This window comes from Melozone crissalis, unplaced genomic scaffold (genome assembly GCF_028551555.1).
Source record: "Melozone crissalis strain CALT ecotype California unplaced genomic scaffold, PUWL_Pcris_2 ptg000061l_1, whole genome shotgun sequence".
Classification (NCBI taxonomy): Eukaryota; Metazoa; Chordata; class Aves; order Passeriformes; family Passerellidae; genus Melozone; species Melozone crissalis.
Genome location: NW_026535839.1, coordinates 3190402 through 3210130, shown reverse-complemented (window position 1 = coordinate 3210130; position 19729 = coordinate 3190402). Strand labels below are relative to the sequence as shown.

The 19729-nt window shown below is 45.9% G+C and overlaps 2 protein-coding genes across 2 annotated transcripts in view; one reads left to right on the top strand and one right to left on the bottom strand.

Moving 5' to 3' along the window:
* SFXN1 (sideroflexin 1) overlaps positions 1-2199 on the bottom strand; it is a 33039-nt gene extending 30840 nt beyond the window's left edge. Inside the window, exon 1 of the mRNA XM_054288166.1 lies at positions 1958-2199. The gene's annotated coding sequence lies outside the window, so the exon portion shown is untranslated. The remainder of the gene's footprint in view (positions 1-1957) is intronic.
* A 688-nt stretch (positions 2200-2887) lies between these two features.
* DRD1 (dopamine receptor D1) lies at positions 2888-5099 on the top strand. Its single transcript, XM_054288164.1, is given in 3 exon segments — positions 2888-2986; positions 2989-3004; positions 3730-5099. Coding segments are annotated over 3 exon segments (1482 nt in total). The 5' UTR covers positions 2888-2890.
* The last annotated feature ends 14630 nt before the right edge of the window (positions 5100-19729 follow it).

Genomic DNA, 19729 nt, shown 5'->3' with positions numbered 1-19729 from the left:
AAATCAGCAGAAGTGACAAATGAGTTCAGCAGGGTGCCCTGGATGAATGCTGGTGTTTGAAACTGCTGAAGGGGCTTTGCAGTCAGGGCTGAGCCAGACCTCACATTCACCCCTGGGCTGGGCACACAAACTGAGGGGAGAGACAGGAGAGAGGCTCTGGCTTCTGAAACTGATGCTTGAATTGCCAGGAAAATAAGAAAATTGCTGTGAGAGCCTTACAAGCTGCTGTGAGTAGTGATCCAAAAGGATTCTTTAAATGTCAGATTCAAGTGAAACGCTCACTCATATCAGCAGCGTTAGGTTCTTCCAATGCTGAGCCCAGCCTCTCCCCCAGGAAAGGCCACTCCCTGGTAAAATTAACTGAAAAAAAGAGTTCACTGGATGAGCTGATGAGCAGATGCTTGAGAGCAGACTTCTCTCTCCTCTGCAATGTGTACCTCAGTATTTCTCTCCAATATGCCTTAAAAATTTTGCTTTTTGGGTGATTGCAACTTGTGATTTCTCCTGGAATAATCCAAGATGGCTGTGGTTGAAAGTCAATTTAGAAGAGCCTCTGAAAATTTTTGCAAATAAAATCAAGTGTGTTCAGTGGCTTCTTCTGCAGGCAATGTTTCCTCCAGCCCAGGGTTTCTATGGAAAAGCAGGAACGTGCTGCCTTTGCAGCAAATACTTATCATGCACTAAACCTCACCTGTGTGGAGCTTTAAGAACAGGAGACAATAGAAAAAGGATCTTGAAAATAGAAAAAGAAAACTCACAGTGAGTTTCATTAGAGATCTCTATTACCAAACAGTACAAGATTCATTTTCTTGTCTATTTTCACCCTCCTCTGGGGATGAATGATGATTAAAGGACAGGATAATGAGCAGGGGGAGGGTGGGATGAGAACTTGGTGAGAAGCAGTTAAAATTTATAAAAAAAGAAAGAGAAGGGGAAAGGAAAACAAATGTTTCAGTTAACTAGTCAAGGTTAGCTTAGCACTGTGTCTGCTTTAAGTGACCTTATGAGAAATAGATGGCTCAAAGGAACTTCACAAGTGCTGGACTCCACAGAATTTTTGTTTACAACTTATTAAGAGTATTTGATCTTCTAGTACAAATGTGATGTCTTTTATATTTATCTCCTGATTTTTTGGGGGGTGAGATTCCTGTGCAAAGGCTGCAAACCAGCATGCTCATCTTTCCCTGCCTGTTGCAGCTAAGGTAAGCGAGGAAAGGCCCTTCTGTAAACAGAACGATTTGAGTAACAACCGCTCCGGTTTTGGTGCTCACTACCGAGCGGGGCGGGGGAGTTTGCCAGGAGGTTTTGGATGTGCTCGGACGGGCTTTCCGTGCCCTCGGGGCAGTGTTTGTGTCCCGCACGATGCACTCGGGAGCTGTCCGTGGCCCTTCCCCGCTCCCTGCCCGCAGGACGCGGCGGTGCCAGCCCCGGGGCCGGGCTGGGAGCGCCGTGGGACGCTGTCCCGCTCCGGGCCGGGCTGGCAGCGCCGTGGGACGCTGTCCCGCTCCGGGCCGGGCTGGGAGCGCCGTGGGACGCTGTCCCCGCTCCGGGCCGGGCTGGGAGCGCCGTGGGACGCTGTCCCCGCTCCGGGCCGGGCTGGCAGCGCCGTGGGACGCTGTCCCGCTCCGGGCCGGGCTGGGAGCGCCGTGGGACGCTGTCCCCGCTCCGGGCCGGGCTGGGAGCGCCGTGGGACGCTGTCCCCGCTCCGTGCCCGCCCGCTCCGCCCAGGAGAGGGAGCCCGGCGGCCGCGGCTGCGCCGGGAGCCGGGGGCTGCGCCAGGCGGGGGCGGCGCACGGAGCGCTGTCCCGGCCGAGCCCCCAGCCCCGGCCGCTGCCCCGCCGCGCCCAGAGCGGCTCCGAGCGGGCTCCGCGCTCTCTCCGCTGCCCCGGTGGCGCTGCCTCGCCCCGCGGCCCTTCCCGAGCATCGCCCGTCGCGGGGGAGCGGGGCCGGTACTCACGGTCCGCAGCAGCGCACCGGGCTCGGGCAAAGTAATCCCGGCTGCGCTAAACTCCGCGGGAGCCGCTGCCGGAGCCCGCTCTGCCTCGAGTCCCGGCTGCCCGGAACGTTGTTCCCCAGGAAAAGCTGCCCAGAAGAAGAGGCGCCCGACAGAAGATGTTAGAGGAGGAGAAGGGGGGTGGCTTTTGCCCGCTGCGTGCCTCCATGCCTGTCATTCCCTTGTGTTAATCCTTTAGGAAGGAGTCGCCGGGCAGGCAGAGCGTTCCTGGAGGGGCGATGCTGCCGAGCCCTGCCCCGGGCAGAAGGAAGCAGCCGGGAGATGCGCGGCCCGGGGCGGGCAGCGGGAGAGTGTGAGGAGCTGCCTCCGCCTGCGCCTTTCCGAGAGGGAAACAGCATGGTGAGAGCTGGACCCGATCCCTGGAGCGCAGCCCCGCTGAGCAGGAGGTGGGATTATTCCGGAGTAGTTATGGAGAGCTATAACTTGGCAGCGGAGTGTTAAAGCGACTTGTTCCTGCTGGGAGAGGAACCCACTGCGGGCATCGCCGGCGTGGCGGCCGCGGGAAGGTCACTCGGGTGCTTCTCCTCCTCCTCTCGCCTCTTTCTTCAGCCGGCAAACGACCGAGGGAAAAACTGCTAATCGGCTCTTGCCAGCGTTGGGAATACCGTGCCTTTTGCTGGGATGATTTGCCCTGACGTGCCGCCTCAACGGGATGTACAAAGCGCGACTGGGACTGATCGGGCCAGCAAAGTTTGCAGAGTGATCGGCAGGGGCCGTGGGATGGAGGGAGCTGGGCACACACCAGCAGGGTCCGTCACGCACGGTCCGACGGCACAGACCTGCTGCTCCCCTGAAAAATAACTCCTGGTGGTCCAACTCTTACTTCTCCCCTGCCGGTTTGCACTTTCAGGGAAAAAAACCCACATACACGATGCAATGCAGTGCTCCTGTGTTGGTTTTGTATATAAGATTTGCTATGCAATTCCAAAACTAAAAGAGGAGGAGAGACGGCCCTGCGTCCCAGAGCAAGCAGGGAATCAGAGGTGAAAGGTAGGAGCCAGCATTTCTTGTTTAAGTCAGACTAAATAACCTGAGCTACTTCTTGCTGAAAACCTTTAAAACACACCTACTGTATGTTTATTTATTTTGTCTTGGAAATGTAAAACAGTTTGAAACAAAGTGAAGGTTTGCTTTCTGATACTGCCAAGAAACAGAGCGAGAACTGGTGCATTTTGTAACAGGAATGTAGTGAGGAGGAAGGATGGAGTGTTTCATCAGTGAGACATTTAGGGAACCAGAGAAAAGGCATCTTGTCTGATATGCTTCAGTAAATATGAAGGGCTGGTGCAGTGGACACTGGAAACACTCGATCAATAGTCTATTGAAGTGGGAATAGATGCAAGCATGGAAAAGTGATTGCTTTGCTGTGTGTGGGGTGTGTTTGCAGAGGACGGCAGCAGAACATTCACAGGTGAGCTGTCTGAGTTAGGCTACTCCATGCAGGGGTGGTGCAGTGTGTTTCTGAAGGGATTGCTAAAAACCCTCTCTTTGTAGGGTGGACTGTGTTTGTGCATTTTCAGTTCCTGCCCACAGAGATTTCAGGATGTTGTTAGGGTGATTCAAAGAGGGTGAGGTCTGTCTGGGGGCAAAGGGACTGTAGGAAAAGACCTCTGCTCTGTTTGGTGATGAGTAATTAATGCCCGTCTGGTCTCTGTGATCTCTGCAAGGAGAGGAGTTGATGTCGTCATGAAAATCATGATATGATTTTCCCTCAGGAGAAACTATGACTTGGAACGACACCACTATGGACGAGGAAGGGCTGCTGGTGGAAAGGGACTCCTCTTCCTTTCGGATCCTCACGGGCTGCTTCCTCTCGCTGCTGATCCTCTCCACGCTGCTGGGGAACACACTGGTCTGCGCAGCTGTCATTCGCTTTCGCCACCTCAGGTCCAAGGTCACCAACTTCTTTGTCATCTCCTTGGCCGTGTCAGATCTCTTAGTGGCGGTTTTGGTCATGCCTTGGAAAGCTGTGGCCGAGATCGCCGGTTTCTGGCCTTTTGGTTCATTTTGCAACATCTGGGTGGCCTTTGATATTATGTGCTCAACAGCCTCCATCTTAAACCTCTGTGTCATTAGCGTGGACAGATACTGGGCCATCTCCAGCCCGTTTAGGTACGAGAGGAAGATGACCCCCAAGGCAGCCTTCATCATGATCAGCGTGGCGTGGACTTTGTCCGTGCTGATCTCCTTCATCCCAGTGCAGCTCAACTGGCACAAGGCTACAACCACGAGCTTTTTGGACTTCAACGCCAGCTTAGAAGGTGTAACCATGGACAACTGTGATTCTAGCCTAAACAGGATGTATGCCATCTCCTCTTCTCTGATTAGCTTCTACATCCCCGTGGCCATCATGATAGTCACCTACACCAGGATATACCGGATTGCTCAGAAGCAAATCCGGCGCATCTCGGCTCTGGAGAGAGCAGCAGTGCATGCCAAGAACTGCCACAACCCGGGTGGCAACAGGAGCAGCATGGACTGCCAGCAGCCAGAGAGCAACTTCAAAATGTCCTTCAAGAGGGAAACCAAGGTGTTAAAGACCCTCTCAGTGATCATGGGGGTGTTTGTGTGCTGCTGGTTGCCATTTTTTGTGTTGAACTGCATGATTCCCTTCTGCGAGCCCACCCAGCCCTCCAAGGGGGCCGAGGCTTTCTGCATTAATTCCACCACCTTTGATGTTTTTATATGGTTTGGATGGGCCAATTCTTCCCTGAACCCCATCATCTATGCCTTCAACGCCGATTTCCGCAAGGCATTCTCCACCTTGCTGGGCTGCTACAGGCTCTGCCCCCTGGCTGGCAACGCCATCGAGACCGTCAGCATCAACAACAACGGGGCCGTGGTCTTCTCCAGCCAGCACGAGCCCAAAGGGTCCAGCCCCAAAGAGTCCAACCTGGTTTATCTGATCCCACACTCCATTATCTGCCCGGAAGAAGAACCTCTTAAAAAGGAAGACGAGGAGGGTGAACTGTCAAAGACCTTGGAGAAAATGTCTCCAGCGCTGTCGGGTATCTTGGATTACGAAGCTGATGTTTCTTTGGAAAAGATCAATCCCATTACACAGAATGGGCAGCATAAAACCTGAACAGTAAGGTTTACTCAGCAAGACCTAATGGTGTATATTGTAATAATCTTTTTTGGGGGAAAAAAAAAAAAAGATATACGAGATTTTTTTGGTAAGAACCTAACCTCTAAGGGAGAAAAATGCACATTTACACCAAGCCCAGAATTAATTTTCCTGGCATTCAGAGCAAATTTAACATTTCAAACAATAAACAGAAAAAGATACTGGAAATTGGTTATAAAAAAGGATGTTAAACTGTACTGTTCACCCTGAGGAAAATCTACAAATTTAGATACAGTGCAGTTACAAAGAAAATGTTGCTTCTTCTCTGTACAGAGAAACCAATTTCTAGGTAAAAGTGACGCAAAAGATAAATGTTGAGTATTTAAAGATTAATGTTTACTAGAAATTAAAAGATTGCTTTGTCTTGTGATAGTGGGTGTTAACAGGTCCTAATTAATGACTGAGGGATTGTAAAGGTAGGTAGATGCCTTCTTAAAATTATTTCTGACAAATAATTGAGCCTTATAACAAGAATGGTTATTTTTAAAGCTTTGGGAGGTAATATGTTGATACTGGTTTTATTTATTTATTGTTTTAAATTGATATTTTTCATATGTTATAACAGATCTAGCTTTATTTATGTTATTTAAGATGTTTAAATAATGGGATATTTTTGGAGTGTCATAACTGCATTTTGACCAGTCAACCAGTCAGCACTTTATTACAAGCTCTGATAGTCTGGAGAGCTGGTGAGGGGAATGGAGCAGTGTTAAGGAGCTCAGCAACAAATGAAGGAATCAACAGAACTGATGCTGTGTGGAGTTGGTTTGCTTGTGGGCTTTTTTTATTTTTAAGTGGGATTTCTTTCAAAAGATAGGACCAGAGTTGACTGAGTTGCAAATTTTCTTCCCTTATAGAAATAAAAGAAATTGCTGCTATTTATTTTTAAAAAGGTTCATGTTACAGAGACTTTGCTAGAATGTCAAGTTTGTGGATCTGTAAATACCTTAAATATGACTACAACCTTAAGAAGGATCCAATTTGGGAAGGAAAGCTTCTTAGATAACAATTCTTTAGTATATAGTGTTTTGTATTTATGTAAGATAAACAGCTTTCTCAGACTTTTCTTATTTCAAGTCTTGGATATCTTTTCTGAACAAACACACTGGGTTATAATGGCAGGAAGGGTAACAAAACCTGGTTATCCTGCAGGACTGTCTGCTCCTCTGTCACAGAGTTTAAACCTGGGGTCCCTGGTGCTTTACCCTGGGAGCTGGGAGGACATCACAGTTTAGAGATTGCCATGTCAATACTCCAATCTATAAAGGAATTGTGGCCTCATTACCATTTGGGATTAAAACATTTCTAAATCCGGCTGGAACTGCAGCCTCCATCTCGAAACCCTCCTGTGAACTCCAAAAAAGTTTCCAATGTTTAATTAAAAAAATCCTGCTACTTTGCCACTGTCCTTCCCTGCTGCTTTCCCTCTGTAATGCCAAAAGCAATCAGTGAGCATTAGCAACAGGAGCATTGGGTGTTAATATTCAGCAGCATTCAAAGGAATCCATTTCTTTTCTAAATGGGAGAAAATACCCTTTGGAGCAACTTTTTCGTAACATATATCAGAAGAAATGTGTTGTCAGGAAAAGAGAACTGAGAGGAAAAAAAAAAATTAAAGTCTAACAAACTATATACATCCTGCATCAGGTCTGTGTATTTATGTATTGTGAATGTTTTCATAATTTTATTGCCTGTATGCTGCTTTCATACATATAATAAAATTATTTTGTGAACAGAAGGTCAAATAAAGCAATCTACATTGCATTTATTAAATACATGCTGGTTTTTGGCAGTTGTATTTGTTGTGTTAAAGGGAAGGATGTTTCCTTTATTTTCCCATTTGCCCTTTTTTGGGATCACACCCATGAGGCAGATGGGAATTTCTGTTAAAAGCAGAGGAAAACCTCCTCACTAGAGACCACTGAGCCCCTGCTCTAAACTAGGATTTGAAAGCAGTAAAAGCAATTTGGAAACAGCCACTCTCCGCTTTAAATGTGTAAAGCTTGACCTACTGGTGATTCTTATTTAAAAGATTATTTTTTGCCTTGGAGTAACAGCATAGTAAATGGGCTCCTTGGGGAAAATGTCCTAATGCCTGATTTTTTTGGGGGTACTTTTGAGGAATTACTTCATTTCTTAAAAAGTACCCAGGCCAAAAATGAGTTTCTGTGGTTTCTTACTTATTCTCAAAACTCACAGCAGTCTGATATAAAAGCAAAATACAAAATGTGATTTAAGGAGACAGTGTGAAGCAAGGTGCTATTTTTGCCGGAGTTCACAGGGGATGATTTGTGTTCTGTAATAAATGTTTGCTCTGCTTGACCAGGAGCTGTCACAGAACCTCCCTGCTTGCAGAAGGATCTGAGTTTCAGGGGGTTCTGTGAAGTTTGGTGAAATGCTGCTGTTGCTGCTGGGAGTGTCCCCTAGGTGTGAGACTGGGGAGACACTTGGATGACTTTATTTTATTGCTTTATCTCTCATTTGATTTAACTAATTTTTGCTTCTGGCTCCTTTTCCTTCAATACATTTTAAAATAACATGAATTGGCCTTGATCCTCATTTACCAGCACACCCCATTTATCCTTTGTTTTCCAGCCTTCCCAGTGAGTGTCTCTACCTGTCCTCCCTGCCTTTCCTCCCATTACTACCAGAGCCTTTCTGTTGCCTTTTTGGACTTTATTTGCCCCAATTACCCTTTGCTTGGAAGAAAGCCCAAATCAAAATCCTTCCCCCCAGCACAGCCAAGAGTCCCCATCCCACACCCTGCTCCCAGAAATGCCTCCCTTACCTGCTGCAGAGCCTGGACACAGGGTCAGGGGTGGCTGGCAGGGACAGCAGCAGGCACCTGCTGCCTGCCTCTCTATTTATGTGCTGAATTTACTGCCCAAAGCTGCATTCATTACCTGCTCTGTGCCTGCTCCCCAGCTGCTCAGAACCAGTGGTGTGCTGGAGCTGCTGGTCACAGCAATGTCAGGGGGCACCCCGGGGGCTGGAGCAGTGCCAGGAGTGCCTGGCTGGGCTCTGGGGCTGATGGCAGGGAGCTGACTGATGGGGTTTGGCTGGAGCAGCCTGGGAGGATTGCTGCCTGTTCCTGTACCCTGGCAGGCAGCTGCTGCTCTGGAACTCATTTCTGAGGGTTCTGTCTCCCCTGAGACAGCTTTGGCTGCTTTGGTGGAACCCCTCCCCAGGAAAGTCTTTTCTCACCTTGTGCTGCAGTGAGTGCTGGGCAGAGGCAGAGCCAGAGCAGCAGTGAGGTGCCAGGACACTGGGATGTCACTGCTGCCACCAGGAGGGTCCCCACATCTACTCCAGGGCAGTCAGGCACTCTTCTCCCTGCCCTGTTCATGATTTTCGCCCTGCTCATGCTTTTTCCCTGCCTTGTTCACGCTTTTCTCCCTGCCTTGCTCACACTTTTGTCTCTGCCCTACTCATGCTTTTCTCCCTGCCCTACTCACACTCTTCTCCCTGCCCTGCTCATGCTTTTATCCCTGCCTTGCTCATGCTTGTCTCCTTGCTCTGCTCACACTTTTCTCCCTGCCCTGCTCCTGCTTTTCTCCCTGCCTTGCTCACACTTTTCTCCCTGCCCTGTTGATGCTTTTCTCCCTGCCTTGCTCCTGCTTTTCTCCTTGCTCTGCTCACACTTTTCTCCTTGCCATGCTCATACTTTTCTTCCTTCCACGCTCCTGCTTTTCTCCATGCCCTGCTCACATTTTTCTCCCTGCCTTTCTCCCCTCCAGCAGCATTTCCTCTGCTGTGTCCCTTTCCCATGACAGGACACGAATGCAAGTTTACCCAGATAAACCAAGGAACCTTTTTTTCTGTTTTTGCTTCCTCGTGACTGAAGTTATTTTTCTGTTTGTGGATGGAAGAGGTTAATAATTCACCTGGTGGCCTTGATGAAGGAGCTGTTGGCAACAAATGAGCTGCAATCACCAGATTAAATCTGAATATATTTCTCCCCTTCCCTCGTCAAGAATTTTGTGCTGATTTGAGTTTCTAACTTAACAAAGCATGCAAAAGATAGAGGATAAATGAGGAAATGCTTTTGCTGAGATACAGGTATCACAACACAATTATTGGGAGCAAATCCTGGATTTTTTTCAAATCAGTAGCCTTCAGAAGCAACCACATCTGATTGAAATCTCAAAAACCTGCTCTGATTAGTATCTTGAAAGGCAGATTATTCCAGCAATTGTTTTGGTTTCTGGTATCATGACAGCACAGTGTGTTCCTAGAGATGAGCACGTGGCCTGTGTGGCCACACAATGAATGTGACTTAGACAGGGAACACTGTGATGTTTATTTCACATCTTTTAAAAGGTGGGAACACAAATCCAAGTGTTCTTGGTCTGTGAACCAAGTGTTGGGCTCCAGTCTTGGTTCAGGTGATGATCCCATCTCTGAGAGAGATTCTGGTGCTCCTGCCACAGCCCAGATCTCAGAATTGGGGTTTCATTGTGGCACCAACCTTTGCTGAGGGATCTGCTGAGCCCTGGGCTGGCTGCTGCTCGAAATGACTTGGATGCCTCTCTGTGTCAGTACCAATAATCTGTTTTCATGGGCATGTTCGTCCATCATCCATCGTCCTCAATTCAATGCTTCATGGAGCGTGTGGAAGGGACATATGGTGAAGTGAAATGAAATTTCTTTGTTACAGAAGCAGGAGATGAACCAGGCCTGCATCACCTGCATTAAAAGGACAAACCTGTCAGGACTGACAGATTTCCATGCCAGCACTTTGTGCCAGAGAGATCAAATGTTTCAAAAAATATTGAAAACACATTTTGAAATTGCATCCTAAAAATGTTTTAAATAATAATTTAAAAAGATTTAATGACGCTGTAATTTACTTTTTCATTTTCTTGTTTACTAAGCTTTTGTGGCAATTCCTGTAATGATTTCAGAATTGCAAGTGGGACCATCCAGTTTCCTTCTCTTTGCTCTTCTGTATCAAAGTTTGATGTGGATTTGTGTTCTCAGCTGAACAGACTCTGCTCCAGCAGCTCCTGCAGCCTCCTGATCCTTCCTGGAACCCTGGATCCCACCAGGTCTGTTGGGAACAGTGAAAGGAACCCCCTGCAAACAGCTGGTTTTGAACAGTGGAAAATTATTTTTGAGCAAAAAAAGGGCATTTTCTGTTGGTATCTTTTTTGGAAGTCCAAAACCTGATCCATTTTCATGTTTTTCTGGATTTGTTTGCAAATAGTTTAATTTTTGCAAGATTATGGCTTAAAGAACAGCAGTATTTTTGAAGTGAGAAAGATTATAATAGTTAAAATTTCAGTAAAAAATATAATTACAATTCTTATAAAGTAGAACATTTTCAATGCATTTTATTCATGTATGGACAATCTTAAAAAAAAAAAAAAGAACAATTTCTGATTAGAACAGTTTAATGCAGAAACTTCCAGTCATATTTCTTATTTTCTTGAGAGGATAAAATACAGTGATAGGGAGCTTTGGGATAAGGTGTGGCACGAGTAAAAGCCTTTCTAGCAAAGAGTATAGGCAGTTACATTTAGACATTTGGTGGTTTCAGTTGTGCTGTTTAGTTCCCCTCGTTGTAAAATATTGATTATATTTTGAAAAATTGATTAAATGAGTATGTGAAGGTAACTTTCATTATAATAAGTGTGATTAATTGGCCTTTTGCTGGGAGTCTCTGTGGACTTGTACCTCTGTAAGTGGCATTTTTGTACCCAGGCTACAGCACAGGAATTCCTGCCCTTTGGGACTGTCTTGCTGCTTTTCAGCAGGAACAAATTCCTTCCTGCCCCTTCCCTGTCTCTAATGCACGTTCACTCCTTCAGCCTCTTTATCCTTTACTTATTGAGATAAATTGTAAGGATGTGATTTGAAGGTGATTTTAGCTGGTGTTTGCAGCCCAGCCAGGGCTGTGACCTGTGGGACACTCTGTCATCCTTAGGCTGGATGTGTCACGCACACAGGGGATCAGGGTCTAAGAAGAAAAAAATTTTTTATTCTGTGTGTTCTCCAGCTTATATACTCTTAACAAAGTGTGATCTTAAGTCATTAACTACATCACAATAACTTATTGTATTCATCGGTGCAAAGCAATTAGTGTTCAATATAATTAGCAAAAGTTTTACAGAAATTTAATAAGGCACGTATGCACATCTACTTATGCACGTATTCTAGTTTATAAAATTTTTCATGTGTCTTTTCTAATCTGTTTCCATGCTGACAGCTTTGTCTTCTTCCTTGCTATGGATACACTCAAAAATCATCAATTGTTATTTCTTCTATTGACTCAGCTTTGTTTGCAGGCCAGCTGTCAAACCCCTCCACACTCTCAGACCTGTGCATCCCTGGATCCTGCTTGTTGGGATCCCCCCATCCCCATCCCCAGGGAATGCTGCCCACTCTGGGCTGGGACAGGGAGAATCCCTTGAGGGAATTCACTGAGGCATTCCCAAAAAAATGCCAAAAACTCCATGAGCTCACACCCCTTGGTAAACTCAACCCCTGGCATGCTGCTCTCCAGTGCTTCCTGCCCTTCTGCAGCTCTAAAACCACCTGCAGAAACTGTTTTTATTTTGCAGTATTTATCCAACCCTGCTGTGCAAACACCCTCAATTCTGGCATGTGGTTGAAGTTACGACCCAGCTGCATGATAAAAGCAAAGAGAACATAAAGTTATAAATTCTGACATGCAGGAAAAGAACCCATCAGCAAAGGGCTGGATTCCCACCCCACTGAGGGGATGAAGGGCAGGAAAAACACCACAAAACTGTGCAGGGAAAACGCCACAAAACTGTGCAGGGAAAACACCACAAAACTGTGCAGGGAAAACGCCACAAAACTGTGCAGGGAAAACACCACAAAACTCTGCCGGGTGTGAGTGAGGAGCCCCAGCAGGATCTCCCCCATGGCACTGCCCATCCATTCCCACTCCATGAAGGGAACACTTTGCACACCACAGGCTGCAATCAATGGAATGTTCAATATTGCCTTCACTTCCCTTTCCAAAGTGAGTGGTGATTCCTCTCCACGTCCATTTGCTGCCTCTGCTCAAAGTTAAATGTAGGAAAGAGTCACCAGTAAAAGCCTCAGGGGTTTACAGTTCAGCTGGAGGTGTCTGAGGAGAAAATACACTTTTCCCTAAAATGAAAGAGCTTCACTGCTATTTTAGTTTATTATTTAAAATTTTTATTCTATTACATTTTATAACGTGGTTTTATTTTACTGCTTTCCACTGCTCACAACTGACACAAAATCATTCCTGAATGCTAATTTCCTCTGTGTCTTTATGTAATATTTTTAATCTACAAATACTTGTAGATAATAAAAGCCAGCTCACTTGTTAAGATGAGCAAAACCAATGCTCGAAAAACACTGCCCAGGGAAACCTGCAGTCACAGAGTTGAAGAGAAATGTAATATTAGGAAGGAGGACTTTCCTCTCTAAGAAGCTGTTTCTGCCCTCTGAAATGAGAATTTCCCTTGCTTGGATTGAATATCTTGTTTTATTACAAAGGACTAATTCAATTTGCATTGTCTTGTAACACTGCTGCTTTTTTTAGCAGCGAGTCCGTGTTTGGTTGTACCCATAACTCAAGGGCACTAAACAGGCTGTAATTGTTTCAACAGTTGAATTAATCAAGATGCTCCTTGTGTTTTAGTTCCTTCAGGAAAATAAAAGGGTGGCGTGCAATGCTGCAGAGTAGTTTCTGAGGGTTTAATTTCCCTCTCAGGCACTTGTGGGTCAAAACCTGCATTGATATGTGGGCACAGCTCAGGGTGCTGCTGGTATTGACAGCCCATGGAAAAACCATATAGGAAAAACCCAAATTAATGGGCCTCATGGTGACCACAGCCAGGTCAGGGGATATGCACGGGCCAAGGCTCCAGGGCTGTGGTTTCTGTGGTTGTTATTCCAGCTGGGAGGAGCTGGGCTGTCAGGGAGGAGTGGCACCTCCTGTGGGCTCGGGGGTGATGCCATCTCACGCTTTAATTCCTTTAATTCCAGCCCGTTCCCATCTATCACATCTGTCCCAGTGGGAAGCTGAGATGGGAGGAACATCCACGAGGAGGTTTAAGTGCTGCTCTCAGGGAGTCATTATAATTTGTCAGTGTTGGAGGAGCTGCTGTTGCCACACAGGGCCTGGGTTTGAAGGGTTGGGAGTTCAGTTTGGTCCGAGGATCATCAAAATAACCCAAATTTATCCTCATTACAGCTGTCATGTTGTGCCCCTTGCTTCTTACATGGAGAAATAATGGTGGGGGAATAGTTTTAAACTAAAAGAGGAGTTTTAGATTAAATGTTAGGAAAAAATAGTTCCCTGTGAGGGTGAGGAGGCCCTGGCACAGGTGGCCAGAGCAGCTGTGGATTCCCCATCCCTGGAGATGTCCAAGGCCAGGATGGACAGGGCTTGGAGCAGTCTGGGATAGTGGAAGGTGTCCCTGCCATGGCTGCCTCCCTCAGCAGAGACCCCTGATGGAGAGAGCACCCACAGCCCCTGCCCCAAAAACTGCCCAAACTCCCTCCCTGGTATCTCCCCGCCTGGGATTTCAGTGGAAGCCTGGATTTTATTCATTCTGCAGCCAAAATTAGGCCAGCAGTGCTGCCAAGAGGCACACTTCTTTGGGTTGATACGTGGAGAATGCATTTTTAATGCTCTAAGTGCTGTTCTCTGCCACTGGATTCCCATGTGATGCAGAGCTGCAGTCAGAGCCCTGCAGTAAAACAATGTTTTCTTCCAAGCAGGATGGAGAAAAATACAGCAAATAATATTTTTTCATTAAAAGTGAAAAATATTACTTTTAACTGGCCAGCTTCTGAGCTTTCTCAGATCTCAGCTGCCAAGTGATAATTCTGTCTTTTGAGGTTAAAACTGGAGTAAGAACAATTTTCTAATCAAAACCAATGTTTACCTACTGCAGGAAAATTTGTGTGTCTAGACATGGGCACCAACCTTTCAGTTAATATTGAGAAACATTATTTTATTTTCTTTCGTTGTGGTCATGCTGAGAATTTCTCCTTAACTGGAGAAAAGACTTGTGATTAAATGTGCAGCATTCAGAAATCTTCGTTCTGAACTGGGCAGAGGAGTTTCAATACTGAAAACCACCCTCCAAAAATCCCAAACTTTCTCCCCACCAATGCAGAATTTGCTGTGAGGTGGAAACAAACAAATTTGATTTGGGACATCTGTGATTCCTTTCAGCAATAGCTATGAAGGTGAGAGATTTTCTGTTTGATTTTCTGGTCACACCTGGAAAGGTCAATCAGGAGCCAAGGAATTAATGAGTGACCTGAATCAGAGTCACATCAAATGAGGATGTTTGCTGGACAACAAGGAGATAAACAAAATGTAAGCAGCAAAAGCATTCACTTTATTGTGCTTTGTGTTCTGCTCAGGCAGGAGCAGGAGGAGGAGGCTGTGCATGACACAGCACAGTGACATAGCAATGGCCAGTTCCAAATCCTGTCCTGCTGAGGGCTGGGAGCAGCTCTGCCCTGTGGGGAGCATCTGGTGAACCTGACTGTGTCATCTGGAGCTGGATTAGAAACCAGCTCAGGCAATCCCTGCTCTGCCCAGAGCACTTTCTAATCCCTAAATTTAGGGAAAGAGATGGTGCCAGATGAGCAGCTCCCTAATTCCTGGTGCACCCCAGAGCATGCAGGAGGCTGGCTGCATGATTATGAGGGTCTGGAGAACTGATCTCTCTCTGGATTAATCCAAAAAAATGTTTCAGGGGAGAAATGCAGAGGAATGAAGCCTCTTGAGCTCTGAGGAACCTCACATTTTCACCGTGTGTTTTCCATGTGAGGGCATGGTTACATATCTGTGTTTGTTTGAGACAGAAGCCTCTGTCTTAGGGAAATTGTACATTTGAAATTCTCCCATCAAGCAAAATGCAATTTTTTCTTCCCCTCTTTCCTGCTTAGGAGAAGAGACATTCCCTCCTGTGGGGATGCATTAGCAGGGAAGGGACTGCACACACAAGGAAGAAATGCTGGAGTCACTCAGGGACAAATGTTGATCTATTTCTGCTGAGTAAACCCACAGTAATATAATTTACTCTCTGGGATTCTCATTGGATTTATGCTGGCATATAGGAGATCACAGAATCCCCCTGCTGATTAGCACAATGTGCTTGGGGTGAGACCCAGACCACCTCAAGGCTGTCTGATCTTTCCCTTTTTTCAGTCCCTTTTTCCAGTCACTTATCTCTTTTGCTGAGCCTCAGCCTTTGCAGAGATTTTTCTGTGCTGGATCTGTGCCTCAGGCAGACCTACAAACTTCTAAAGTGTCAGTCACAGCAGTGAGATCAGTGCAGCACAAGAGAACAGGAGAAAAGCAAAGTTGTGTTTCCCACATGAAACAAAATTTGGGGCTGTTGAGAGGGGAAGCTCGAGGGTTGCTGGGTTTGGAGTGAGGACAGGCAGCTCTGCAGGTTGGGTCTAGAGGTGCCTTCTGCTGGATTTTGCTGTTCCATGAGGGAAAAATACACCTGAATTTCAGGAATTTGGGTGTCCCTGAAACTACCCCACCTCTGTGTGCTTGGGACTGAGTGGGCACCTCACAAAAATCCTCATCACTCCACCAAATGATCTCCTTCTCCCACCTGGACCCACTGAACTTACTCCACTGGAGTTTTGAGCTTCACCTAAGACAAGCTCTCCAATTTTAAGGATTTATCATTAAACAAAAATAAAAAGGGAGAAGTTTCCTTTGTGCTTTTTAGATCTTTAATAAAAGGATACAGCAGGATGTGAGAAAGGGAAAATATTGCTGATCACTTGCTTCCATGTGTGTGTTTAATGAACATTTGTGTGCCCAAGGTGATTCCAGCTCTGCCACCCCGGAAAGGAGATCAGCAGGATCTTTCCTATTAAAGCTTCCACAGCTTGAGAGGACTTAAACAACAGAAATGAAAAGGAGAATGAGCAGCTGGAGGCTCAACTCACGTCGAGGCAAAAAGCTGGGAAGGGGACACGAGAGATTTCATGAATTTGTAAAAAGAAAGGAGTTGTGTCCCACTCACAAGGTGCTGCTGACACTTGTGATGCCCAGACCTGGCTCCAGAAGGTTCCCTTGGGCAGAATCGTGGGGGACACCAATCCCCACAGGGCTGTCAGCCTGCCCTGCTGGAATTCACACCGGTTCTGCCTCACCAAGAGCAAACCCAGCTCGTGTTCACCATCAGAGCTTCTGCTGTCTGGCTTTAGGCCTCGAACAGGCAGGAACTGAAGCAGGAATTGCTGGCAGCAGCTTTGCAGGATTGCATGGTCGTGCAGAATGTTGTGTATTTAAAATAATGTGTGATGTTAAGACTCAAAATCTGCCCTGTGTGTTATGAGTCTCCCTGAACAGGAGCGCTGATGATGAGCACTGTACAAAGTGTTCTGAAATAGAAGCAAGCTGCATTCTGGCTCTGTGCTCCAATTAGATGTGGCCTTTTTGAGGTACTAAAGTGAGTGTGGAGAGGGTAAAGAATTATTATTTTTAAGTTATTTTTATGCCTGTAGACATCATAATTACTTTTTCCCCCCCTTAACTGACTGAAAAAATCCACTTACATGTTTTCCTAATGGTCCCATCAACTTTCCAAACCCAAGCTTGAAGAAAGCAATTAAATTGCTGATATTTATCTGAGCCTAAAAATGCAGAATCCCTTACAATTCCCATGTCACAGGAATTGAGAGGCAGCAAAAAACACAGCAGCTCCATAATTTGGTGTTGCTGACATGCTCAGACAGCGAGCGTGACATCTTGCAGGATCAGAGAAAGATTTTTATTTCCAAAACTGAATGACAAATCCAGAGCTCCTTTACAGGATTCATTTCCATTTCAAGTATCCAGGGCTTTTGATGGAGCTGATGGAAGGGAGAAAGACAGGACGTGCTCAGATTGAGGATCTGAGCTTGTCTGAAAGAGTCTAAAAATGGATTAATTTTCATTTCCTGGAGAATCTCAGGAGGAGCAGGCATCTCAGTGCACAGAATCACAAACCACAGAATGAGCTGAGTTGGAAGGGACCCACAAGGATTGAGCCCGAATCTTAGCCCTGCACAGGACAAACCAATAAATTCCACCATGTGCCTGAGAACACTGAGTTTTCTGTCTCTAGATCCTGAAAGTATTTTTTCTGTTTTACTGATGTATTTTACTTTTTTCCTGACCAATTTCCCCAGCGTTTGAAGATTTCTACAAAGAAGAAACTCTGGAAGATCTGCTCCACTGCCACATGTGCAGGGTGACCTCACACAGCAGTTTGATCAATTCAGACATTATTTTCTTCTCCAGGCTAATTCTGGCTTGCTTATTTCATCCTAAAGCTCATGGAAAGCTTGGGAAGGGAGGGGAAAAAACCCATCTCTAGGTCCTAGAAGAATTTCTTCTGCTTTACTGATGTATTTTGCTTTCTTCCTTATGAATTTCCCCAGTGTTGGAAGATTTCTACAGAGAAGAAACTCTGGAAGATCTACTTCACTGCCACATGTGCAGGGTGACCTCACACAGCAGTTTGATCGATTCAGACATGATTTTCTTCTCCAGGCTAATGCTGCCTTGCTTATTTCATCCTGAAGTTCGGGGAAAGCTTGGGAAGGGAGGGAAAAAGCCCATCTCAAGATCCTAGAAATATTTTTACTTTTTTATTGATGTATTTTATTTTTTTCCTGACCAATTTCCCCAGCGTTTGAAGGTTTCTACAGAGAAGAAACTCTGGAAGATCTACTCCACTGCCACATGTGCAGAATGATCTCACGGAACAATTTGATAAACTCAGACATGATTTTCTTCTCCAGGCTAATGCTGCCTTGCTTATTTCATCCTGAAGCTCATGGAAAGCTTGGGAAGGGAGGGAAAAACCCCATCCAGGCTGATGGAAAAGCTGCAGCTCAAAGGGAGAGGAGTGAGAGGGCTCTGTGGGAGCATTTCTCATCAGCTGGGGTGAATTTCTGAGTCCCACCCCGTGCTGTGGCAAGGCTGTGGCAGCTGTGGAATGTCCCCTTTTTGGGTGATTTGGGTGAGGCACAAAGCCTTGGCCCCCTCCCTGGTTCCCCCAGCAGCAGGCACAGCCCTGGGGCTGTTTGTGCTTTGCTGTCCTGCCTGTGCTGGGAGCTTTGAATGCCCTGGGCAGAGCTGACAGGCTCCAGATGGTTGGGATGGTACCTTCCAGAAGAGTCAAATCATAATTTAAAAAAGCCACATCAGTGATTTTGAAAGCAGTAAGGTAATGCTGCCACAGCACCAGGGACCTGGGATCAGAAAAGCAATCACTTTTGGATAAGTCATTCAACCATTTAACCTTCTTAGCCTCACAGAAATCCCCTGTAATGGACTCGTGGTTATTTAGTGCCTCCCCCATCTGGGAGGCAGACACTAATATTGTAATTGTTTTATTCCTCTTCATTCTGCTGTCAGTTAAGCACTGTTTTCTCTGCTAGGTAATGATAAACCTGATGTGAGTTTTACTGTGCTCTGATACATTGCTCCCCAAATGAGAGCAGATAACTTCAGCTGAATGTCAGGCTCCAGTGAAGGAAGAAATGAACATGAAAAGCAAATAGCCCCTTGAAAGAACAGCTCCAAAATCAGAATTTATAAGTGCACAGTGCCTGCCCGTTTTTCACCAGTGTTTTGTACCATCACGGTGAGTTAGATTTAAATTGTCACTTAACAGCTCTGCACTTCAAACTGGCACCTTGTGTTGAAATGCTGTGGAATGAGTGATATTTAAATCTGGCTGTGAATATCAAGAAATTGCAGGAGAGAGCCCTTTTGCTGAGGCTTTTCAGCTTGCTGCCACATCTCCTGTCACTCTTCACCTTTTCCTGACAAAGAGAAGCTCTGTTGAGAGTTTGCTCCATTGCCCAGCTGCCTTCCCTTTCCTATTGTGTTTTTAAATGAATTTACTGTTTTAACAGCATTGCTACAGCTGCTGGGTGGGGATGAGGAGAAGGTTCCAGCTTAGAGACTGGCTTTGCTCCTGCTCTGCAGCTGCTGTGGTTCCTTGTCTCTCCTGCTCCTGCCCTGGCCCAGGGAAAGCTCAGCAAGGGTTGCTCTCAGTAATGCAAAAAGGCTGCATGGGCAGTGCTATATTTAGAATTTAAACCTGTATTTTCACTTTTCTTCTTCCAATTTTGTGTGCCCTTGCACCTTGAGCTTGCCTAACAAAATGGGTCTGCACCTCTGAATTTAGCTTGTACTTTCACCTTAGTCTATTCTATCCATTATTCAGATAGAAATAGATAATTCTTCAGGGGCCTTTAAAGCAAATGAAGAAAAGCACATTCTCTGATTGGAATCAATTGCTTGTTGTTTGTTTATCTCTTCAAGAAATGGCTGAAATATAAATCTTAACATAACATATGTAGTCTAAGAGAAACATCTAAAGGAAAAGGAGAGCGGCTTGTGGCTGGGCACAAGCAATAAAACAAATTTCAAATTTAGCTCCTATTTTCTGTAATGTGCTTCTCCTTTTCACTGGTGCTGTGATCTGTCCTGGGGGCTGAGTGCACTGGCTGAGAACTCAAATAACCACAGAAGGGAGAATTCCACCACAGGACAGTCCAGGATCTCTGTTCTGAAATGAATTTAAGGAGCTCAAGTGGGA